Below are 10705 nucleotides of genomic sequence, written 5' to 3'. Positions count from 1 at the left end.
TGGCTATTGTAATAGTTCAGTCATGCACATCAAGAATTTAGTGGTCTTTTTTTTCCCAATGATGCAGGAAATCAAACCATTAAGTAACCTATCAGCTCATGTCTCGTGCCTTCACGGGTCTCTTTTGACTTCACGCCACCAAGTTGATCCCATTCTAACTGCTTCTGTCTTAATAGAGACGTTTCACCAAGATTTCCTTTGTATTGTGGTCCCTCCAGTCTTAGAAATTTCCACTGCAAGAACAGAGGACGGCACGTTTTTAGGGTGCCAAGCACACCTTTTAACACTACATATAAAAAAAAGCAAAGGTGTGGTCCTGATTATGACCTTAAACTACTTCGTCGGAGACCTCGTGCGGACTTTGATATTGCTCAGATGTGAAAGACTTAAGAGCACGACTCGTGTTTAAGGTGCAAAGCACACCTTTCAACACTACATATTAAAAGCAATGGTGAGAAAGTAGGAGAAGAACCACTTAATGTCTATTACAAAATCACCACAGGTTGCAGGATACACGTAACAATTTCTATATACTACATTTCGGGCAATTTTCTTCACTGAATCCACATTTGCCCTTCGAAAGTTATAAACATCAAAAGACTATAAGGTAATACGGAGACCTCTATAGATAACTTGCATCTGAATCAACTTGAATATCTATAATTACAGTACAAGCAACGGTTCCAGCCTACTATATGGGCAAGCTTTGGAACGGGCATCGTCTGCTTGATCTGGTAATTAGCTGCGAAAAAGGTGCTGGCTCACGACCACATTGCCATCTTTCCATGTTGGCAACCAGTGAAATGCTAATGGCTCGCGATTGTCGGCAATCTCATGCTTCTGATGCTGCGATCACTTACTTCCTCTCTCAGGTCCTCTGCTCTCTTCCTCTTGGGCTGAGACAGGGAGGATAGGACCTTTGCCGAGATGACTTTCTTCGCCAGCTGCTTCCAACGGGCATTGTCTTTCCTCTTCTCTTGATGCATTCGCAATTTGAATTGCCTGTTAAAATCACCGAGACAGCAGATATGAATCAGTAATCCTCACGACTCATTACAGGCCCCAAAGAGAGGACATCGACAAGGAGCTTTTTAATGAGTAAGAGGCCCACAGAATTCATTCGGCGGATATCATGATGAGCCAGCAGTAGTTGATAATGTCCCAATGATGCATGAACTTCCAATAACATGATGAATTCAAGAAACAGTCCCAATCTGACCCTACAATCCCACTGAAAGTATCCCTATTCTTGCAAGGAGCCGTGCGATGGAGTGAAATGCTAATACGACAATTTACTGATGGGTCCAACGACGGACCCAGGTTGCCATCTCGTCATGTCACTGCTGATGTCTTATAGCAGCCAAGCACTTAGAAACCCGTTGGAAAGATTCAAAGAATATCAACTTAGTCTACTTAGAAAAGTCAAGATAAGGTATTAGTCAATGTAGTCTTTTCCCCTTATCGTTCATGTCTGGATTTGACATGAGAATGATTATGGCAGAGTTCCACCTAATTTGCCAGATTAGAAAGCTCCTCGAGTTTAAACTACATAATTATTAGCATGCTCAACAGAAATTTAATGTCTTGCAGCAACACATCTCCATACGAATACAAAAGAATCAATTTTGGCTGGTAAACACGAAACTGAGGTTTCTATTACCTGCAAAGGGGAACCCGGCAAGAATCGGGCTGGTCACAGATCGAAGAGTGCAATCTGAGAAGCTGCCACATGCTCTTGCATCTCGAGCAACCTCCACCGACCCGTTTCTCGCAGGTCGCGAAATGCTTGATTGAGAGCTGGATCCCGCGGCAGATGGTGAACTTGCCGCACGGCTCCTTCTTCATCAGGGGTTCGGCATCGCATGGGCCGACACTCGTGCAGCCCTCCGTGCATATATGCTCTAAGCACTCCATGGCCTCGCTCAACTCCAGATACAGGCTCTGGTCCTCCTTGTTCCTCCTCCTCTTCTTCTTCCTCTGTTTCACAGTCGATTCATGCGAGTTTGAGAAAACAGTCAAAACATTTTGCACTTGAGAAGTGTACCGCTCGTTAATCTTCGCAAGCTTTGGTCAAAATCAAAATCACATTTTTTTATATTTCTATGTTATCATGCAAATATAACCCGAGAAGCAAGGAAAATTTGATTGACAAGAAAGGCCCGTAGAAGACCGATGACCAATGAATTGCTTGCTTCTGCCCAGGATAAGAGAAGTAAGGAAGGAAACGAATATTTAGAACACAGTCAAGACTTCGAATATATTCTAGGATGTTGATATACTGCAATTTTCTTCAAGCTACTTGCGCTTCGAAACGTGCCTAAACAAAACTCTTTCCTAGTATTACGTGTTCTCCAAGTCCAATACATGAATCTTTGACGGAGCGTTTGACCACTCAACCGAATTCAACGTCGCACGTATAACGTGAACTTGGGTAGAAGCGTACCAATTCAGCTTCGTCAATGAACTGCAAGATCTCGAGCTCGAGCCACGGGTCGTGTTTCTGCAGGAACTTCCAGCCCTCGGTCGCCTCCACGGACTCGAAATGGGCGTGGGCCAGCTTCAGGCACCTGAGGTAGAGATCGGGGGCGTCGCACAGCCTCGCCAGCTGCAGCACGTCCACCACGTTCTCGACCGTCAGCTGCCGGATCAGCGCCCTGGTGCACCGCTGCTTCAGCTGCGGGACCAGGTACACGTGGGACAGCGCCAGCAGGTGGATCCCGTACTTCTGCATCTGGTCCTCCGGGCACCTGCACCGCACCGCACGTCATTCGATGAACGCTGTTCATGCATTTCTAACCGGACCTGACCATTTCTGTGACAATGCGCTCGCGTGGAGATCGTGCAAAAATGCTACGTCGGTTAATATAATTTAGGGAAGCTTGTAGAGATTTACTTCTCTAAGTGGCAGCGACACTTTAGGCGTGATCATGCGACAATAATTGATTGGGATGACATGTCTATTCCGAAAGGGAAAGAAGCATCCGCAATAAGACTCGTGTGAGATCTTGGACGAGGGCAAGCGAATCGAAGATTCAAGAACCGAACCTCGAGGAATAGAGGAATCCGACGAAGGCCGAGACGGCGTCGCAGGGGACGCCGAGGATCGGGATGACGCGCTCGGAGCTCCGGTGCTTCCGTGGCTGGTCTATGATGTTCTCCAGCACCGGCGACACGGATGCCTGCCATTCCAAACCCACCAAAACAAGAACACATGAGCGCCCGGTATTTCCGGAAAAAAACCGCGACGCAGAATCAACTGAATTTCTCGTTCATCGAGGTCAGGAGCAACTCGAACGGACAAACGCAGAGACTTTCTCTGTGTGTCCTCAAATTACCAGAATGCCAGAGTGGGCGGGGATGCGAAGGCCGCCGGAGGTGAGGATCCAAACGTCGGGCTCGGGGAGTTCTCGGCGAAACGGGTCCGCGCCCCCGCCGGCGGAGAGGGTGGTCCGTACGCATCGCCGTAGAAGTTCGCCGCGGCGGCGGCGAATGCTGCGTTAGCGTTGGGATCCTCCATGCGCGCACAGAGACAGAGACAGAGAGAGAGAGAGAGAGAGAGAGAGAGAGAGAGAATCGGGTTGGTGGTGGAGGGAGCAGGAGAGGAATCGCGTGAGAAGTGAGGGAGGTCCGAACTGCGGTGCGTCCACGAATTTATAGACAAAGCTCTCACCAGAAAAGGAAGAATCTTTGAGTGGAGGGGACGGCGAAATGACGGTGTGGACTGTAGCAGGAGCAGCCCCGCAGGCAAGACGGTGCGGTGAGGTTGGACTAAAAATGTGGACGAGGCTTTCCCACTTGCAAGTTTCGTTTTGGCCACTCTTTCCTCGTATTAAAAAATCAGGGAGATAATCCAGCCAATCAATCGGCTAGGGACCCGGACGAGGATGTCCCGAGTCTCTTTATTCGTCTTGTCTGGCGTTGGCGTACGTACTTGCTCGCGTCTTCTATCCTTCTTTTAAGGAGATGAGTCGTTGCTTCCTTAAACGAAAGGGATAATGGCACCAAACATCTATAAACTTTGGCTCAATATGTAATGCGATATCTAAATTTTTAATTTTTTAATATGATTTCTAAACTTTAGTTGAATATGTAATATAATTTCTAAACTTTTAATTTATTCAATATGGTTCATGGATCTTTGGTATATATTTAATGTTGTTATTTCATTATTTAAGTCTAGGAATAAAATTGAACGATTTTATATAATTTATGGATTAAATTGAATATTTATCAAATTAAAAGTTGAGGAATCATATTGCACATTTGACTATGATTCATGAATCACATTGAACAAATTAAAAATTCAGAAACTACATTACATATTAGGTCAAAATCAAATGATTATTTATGCCAATTTCCATTTTTTTTTTTTAAAAAGGACTCTAGAGTGCCTCGAGAAAAACCAAGAGCACCACAAACCTTACATGCGTTATTTAGCTAAATGTGTGGATGATTTGAGGGAGATACCGAATACCATCTCATCGACTTTGTATCCACGTGCTACTTTGAGTCACCTCACTCTTAGAACCTTCGATTCACATCTCAAGTCTTGTTATCCAAACTTCGAATTTCATTGCATTCTTGCTTGTCTTCGACGATAATTTCAATAGAGGTGTATAAAAGGTTTGGGAGCCACCCATAACTGAACCAATCCGGTTCCCAATTTCAATTTACTGGAAACCAATGAGTACTAATCTAGTTTCCGGCTCCCGATGTGAAACCATTCACCCAAACCGAACTAGTATATATACATATATGTATAGCTTTTTTATGTTTTCAAATCAAAACCCCAATTTTCTCTTTGTTTCTCGCTTTACTTATCTTGTGGCCTCCATATCGATTCGTCAAAATCATCCGGACAACTCCTACCTCCACATAGTTTCTAAGGTTATGTCCACTGCCTCCACCTTCTTCTCATTTATTAGAAATATTTATGAAGGAATTGGGGCCAAACATTGGCCATGCTGTAACTTTTGCTAGTAACACTTGGCCCATTTCAAATTTACGGTTTGTAAAGAGTTGACGTTGGAAAGTGGTTTATCGCAGGATGCATTATGTACTAGATATTGAGAAGGTGCCTCGGATGACCCAGAGAACCCAACTTTTTCGAGTAGACTCCTTCCAAAGTCAGCCTTGCTAGAAAGCTATAGAAATAAAAGCATACACAAATAGATCACGGCAAAGGAAGGCGGCTGCTCCACTTTGATAAATGTACCGCATGAATTTATTGAGGACATTTTGATCGGTTCCATGAACTCACCCAATCCAATTTTCAGGTGGGTCTATGGATTCATGATTTAAAAGTGAAAATGACCTACCTTAAAATCGATCATCCTTGAATTCAACTTGTTTTTTGATTGGTGAGCAAGTAAATTTGATGGCCCTAATTAGTGGTCCGGCAGAAAATGCAGATTCTAGAAGTTCAGGACGCAAAACGGTAAGCGAATGAATGGAATGGGAGAGGGGACGTGGGAAATTCTCATCATACTTCACTCTGTTTTGTTCGAATGACCCGAGCATTGGACAAGCATTCGTGTTTTTCATGGTCGAAAAAGAGTACCCTCGTGTACCGACACCCTTTTCTAAAAACACTCCCAAATTTCATGGATGCAGAAACGAAACGTCTCTTCCACGAGGTAGGCCCCACTGTCTATTTCCATGAAAATTTAAATGGTGTGCGAGGCCATGTGAGTGAGTTAATTAATTTGGCATCTCGCTTGAATTGTAAAGATTTCTTTTAAAAATAAAATAAAATAATTTGACAGTTTTACCCTTTAAATAATTCATTTGAAATAAAAGACAATCCAAGATAAGTAAAAAAAAGAGAAGTGGTCATTGCTCAAATAAAATATTGAAATATCTCACATCGCTTATTTATGAGATTTATATACTTTTTATATAGACGTAAGCTCTTTCTAACTATTAATTTTAAGTTTTAGATCGAACTTTTTAACATGATATCAACATCCAATTTTACCCCCAGCTTATTTTGCTTGTTTGGACGTCCATGATCTCTTGGATTTTAACATATTAGCTTTTTCCCTAGCAAACAATTTAAACGTGTGGGCATTGGACAAATTTTCTCGTGGATGCTTCCCCAAACCTTCTCGATGGCGAGACATCAGCCGCCGTCCGAGCTCGATTTTATGGTTTGACTCTGACTAAGCCGGCGATTCCAGAATTTGACCAACCAGAACTTTCCTGGCGGTCGACGGAAAACGGACATTCGATTTTCTTCTCTCTCTCTCTTTTTCTCTTTTTTTTTTTCCCTGCGAAATCGGAAAAAAGAAAATAATAATCACAAAACAGGGCACCAACACCGCTGCCCGTAGCCAGCCTGGCGGTAGTAGCAGTAAGGACAAAGGGCGCGTGGCGAGCAAACGCGTGCGGACATCTATTTTCCAGTTCCACCTTTGCCCCTGCCCCATCGGGTATATTTCTTTTCAGGACAGCGGGGGAGGGACGCGAGATCTTTTAGGAGCTGACGTGGAAGGGAATAAGGCCACCCACGGACCTGTACCGAAAACCGGCCTTTCAGGAACCGGAGAGCCAGCTCGACTCGGTCCGACGTGTCAACTCACGACCAATCCGAGTCGAGCCACCGTCTCTTCATCCACTCTGGTCCTTAGGCTAAAATTAAATAAAAACGCCAAAAACTTTAAAAACTTTAAAAACTCCACTTGTCGGTCCCCGCCTTGCGAAAATCTTTTCCACTCGGTTCTTGTCCTAAGCACCAGATGTTGACGGTACAAGAAAAAATCTTGGTACGAAATCGACACTGATAATAAGTTGAATCGAGACATTTATAAGCCACTCCAACTTATCTCGTGAATTGATAAGTTCGAGCTTCACATCAATTCGGCACACCTGTCGGCAAGACCAAGCAACTGACAAAATTTTGGCATATCTTCTTGGATTAACACGGGACATCTTTGATATTTTGATTCGACTAATTTGTATGGATGTATGCAAGTGGTTCTTGTCCAATTTTGTTTATCAATGATGCATCCACGAAAGGGACAACCTTAGCTATGAAAGTTACTTCCAGGGAGAGTCACTGTGATTCATTCGAACACAGGTATGCCCGAAATCAATTTTTTATTGAAGAGCTCGGAGCATTACAATTATTTATTTATTTATTTATTTATTTATCTAATGAACCTCAACTCGATAAACCAAGCTAGAGGAGGCAGCCAGCCTTTTCATGTTTGAGTGATGAGTCATGCCCATTTCACCAAGTGCAAAAGCCCATGAAGAGAAGCCGAAAGAGGGCCCAATAAAAGTGCAAGGCTTGTGACAAAAAGGCTTCGAACCGGAGTGTGCGGAGGCACTGACAATGACAATAGACAAACGAGACGTCCTATATGCTGGGCTTCAAATGGAACCGGCCCTAACCGGTCTCATTCAGCCGATTCACAAGAGGGATCGGTCCGGCTCTAGAAACTGAAAAGCGGGCTTGACCAGTTTCGTTCCTGGTTCAGTACTCTGAATCGGCAGGTTGTACCCGGCCCCTGGAACCGTACCCTTTTTGAATTGATTTGACTCGACCCTGAATGAGTTATTTTGCCCTCTCTTTTACGCGGAAAATATTTGTTGAAATCATATATGTTTATATATTATCTCTAAATAGAAATGATCGTATTTATGTTTATAAATAATAAAATGAAAAAAAAAAAGTCCTGGCTGGTTTTTGAGTCGACCTTGGAACCTACCGTTTTGATTGCAAGTAAGCTCCACAATTAATAGGAGTAGAGGTGTGTAAAAAAATTTAAAACTACACCAAATCGGATTAGCCGAAAATTAACGATTCCCATAGGAACGATCCAGTTCATGGTTCTAATTTATCGGAATTAATGAGTACTAGTCAAATTCATGATTCTAAGTGTAAAACTGCTAACTTTGATTGAATTGGTAGATATACAACTTTCTTTTTAAAATTTTTAAGTTTAAAATTTTCAAATCAAAACCCTAGTTTCCTTTTTGTTTCTTTCCATCTCTCACCTCACTTATCTCACAGCTTGCGTCCCCCTCTCTTTCTCACTATTGGTGGCTTTCAACAACGTCAATCGCTCTATCACTCTTGCTCTCAATTTTCTCTAGCCTCCGAATTTGTCGCTTGATCTTAAGTCTTATGCCTCTTTTAAAGTCGGGACATTTTAATTGATTCCATGGACAAACAAACCATAGAACCCTTAGAATCGGTCATTAGCGGACAATTCACGTGTCCCCTAAAAACCAATCATTCCTAAATAGGATATGTTTCAAGAACCAAATCGCGGATTTTAGGCTTGAAATGGATCACCCATTCTTTTATCCATTTGATTTTGTTCATTTTCATGACACATAATAATTCGACACGACTATCGCGCGAGGTAGGGGACAATGACAATTATTAAATCGTTCACATGTCGATTTTAAATGCAACGAGGAGGAGAGCAGCGGTCATGCACAGCCTAAATTTCCCGGCCTCCCCCCCCTAAAAAAAGGAAAGGAGAAATGAATTAATTAATTACCCTTTCGGACAAAGGCGAAAAAGTCCAGCTGGCCTCGGCTGGACGAGCGACGGGGGATTCGCAACGGTAAGACGGGGTCAAACCACGTGCGCCCGTCCGGCGGGGGGGGGGAACGCCGCCCCCTCTTCCCCCCGAATCCCGCGCGTAGGCGAGCGCCCCGTCATTAATTGGCTGCGGCGCGTAGGCTCCCCCCGTAGGGGGGAGTCGGCGCGTCACGGACTCTTTTGCAGGCCTAAGAAGTAGAATCTATCCGTCCTTATCCTACTCTCTCTCCTCTCTACTTTGAACGATTATGGCCGGAGCCAGCGGTGCGGTCAACTCACTGACTCGCTAGTAACCCCTTGCCCCCTCCCTCGCCTGTGGTCCAACCCCACTTTCCCCTCTCTCTCTCTCTCTCTCTCTCTTCTTTTTTCATTCGAAACTGATGATAAATTATTGATAATTCATGCACTGAATTATGCGACTAGAGCTAATAATGATCTCGTTTCCCTTTCTTTTTCTTTCTGGGGGAGATAAGGATCGGTATTTTTCTACTAACAAAATTTTTGGTTCCCCAAATGCCGACCAATGGTGTTTTTTTCTTGAGGATTAAAATCACGAAAAATTTAAATCTATATTTATAATAAATTTATCATAAATTTATTTTTTTATCATGAAAAATTTTAAACCAATATACTTATAATAAATTTACTCAAAATGATTAAAAAAATCCAAAATCAGTACACTTATAATAAATTTATTCCAAAATAATTTTTTAATAGTAAAAAAATCTAAACTGATATATTTGTGACAAATATACAATTCATTAAATTGGATTAATAATAGCACAAATATGATAAATCGAGAGCAAAATCCTAAATTAGTACATTAATCAATTGTTATGTATCATTTAATTTAGCAATTCGACATTAAAATTCAACAAAAACTAGCAAATAGTAAAATTATCATAAGTATACCAATTTTTGGGTAAATTCGTCAAAAGTATATCATTTTAAGATTTTTAATAATAAAAATATAATTTGTCGTGAATTTATCATAAATGTACTAGATTTTTCTTGATATTAATCATCTTCTTAAATGAGTATTTAATAACTGTCGTTCGGATGTATTTGCCGGTGATTTCGAAATTTATGGTATGAGAATGGGTTCATCGGACACGGTCTTCCAAAAGTCTGTGTGATCCTTTTCGACTTTTGGCTCTTGGCCTGGGTTTGGATTTCAATAAATGAAGACACGACTTTTGGGGGATAGACAAGCGCGCCAGGATGCATGGACCGACGGACGCCCGTGCTCTCTTTTGATGGGATGAGTCGATGTCCCGTGGGAGCCGAGGCATAAATTTTGGGGGACATGTCCTCTTGTCCTCTCTATCCGAATGCGGACTTCGTTCCGGATTTACTCGCCTCCCTCTGCCTTGCCTTCTTTCCGTTGTACTCGGAAACGCATCTACAATAGCACCACGCGCCTCAGATGCTGTGCTTCGGTTGATGCTCGTCTGTTTTGCTGTTGAAGGGTCTATTTGGTCTTTATGTCGCCCGAGTGTTGACATGTATTATTTGCCTTTTATTGATAAAGGAGTGTAGTTTTTATTTTTACTTTTTTTTATGACTTAGGAAATCTCGAAAGTCGACAATCGACGGAAAGAACCTGAGTTGACGTAAGTTAGCCACCGCACTCACGTCGGGCCGGTTAAGTCACTAAGAAATGCCGCTGGAATTCTAACTTGGTACCTTTCATGGGAGACACAAAGCTCAAGCCAATTACGCCACCGCAGTGGGGTGACAAAGCTTAAGCCAATTACGCCACCGCAGTGGGTGATAATAAAGAAGTATAGTTTTTTTTTTTTTTTTTTTTGGTTCAGAGATAAAGGAATATAGTTTAGTGTGTACCTCAAGCAACAAAGAAAATGTTGTGAATAAAAACTTTACTTGGTTAAGTATATTCATCAGGTGTCATCAAAGACACACGATCTTAAAAAGGTTCCGTATAGAGTAGGGTCTTTCAATGAGTGTCTCATGGACGATCTAGTTAAGTAATTAATGTGCAATCTTCCAATTTATTGATTGTTCTTATTTTTTTAATGTATGATTTCGATTTCCAAAAAAAATATTTAACAGGGGTCATGAAAGACATACGTTCTTAAAAAGGTCCCATGTATAGTAGGGTCTTTCAATGAGTGTCTCGTGGACATC

The 10705-nt window shown here is 42.4% G+C and overlaps 1 protein-coding gene across 1 annotated transcript; it reads right to left on the bottom strand.

The window, feature by feature from the left end:
* Positions 1 to 460: 460 nt before the first annotated feature.
* Positions 461 to 3549, bottom strand: LOC104426206 (BTB/POZ and TAZ domain-containing protein 1). The gene is made up of 5 exons (XM_010039180.3): positions 3336 to 3549; positions 3046 to 3179; positions 2444 to 2747; positions 1661 to 1977; positions 461 to 1002 (listed from the first exon to the last, which is right to left on the bottom strand). Exons 3-5 carry the CDS (start codon positions 2729 to 2731, stop codon positions 807 to 809), a joined length of 801 nt encoding a protein of 266 aa, XP_010037482.2. The 5' UTR covers positions 2732 to 2747; positions 3046 to 3179; positions 3336 to 3549; the 3' UTR covers positions 461 to 806.
* Positions 3550 to 10705: the final 7156 nt, after the last annotated feature.

Source organism: Eucalyptus grandis, chromosome 11 (assembly GCF_016545825.1).
Source record: "Eucalyptus grandis isolate ANBG69807.140 chromosome 11, ASM1654582v1, whole genome shotgun sequence".
NCBI classification, from domain to species: domain Eukaryota; kingdom Viridiplantae; phylum Streptophyta; class Magnoliopsida; order Myrtales; family Myrtaceae; genus Eucalyptus; species Eucalyptus grandis.
Note: the sequence above shows the minus strand (reverse complement) of the source record. Positions and strands in the feature narration are given on the sequence as shown.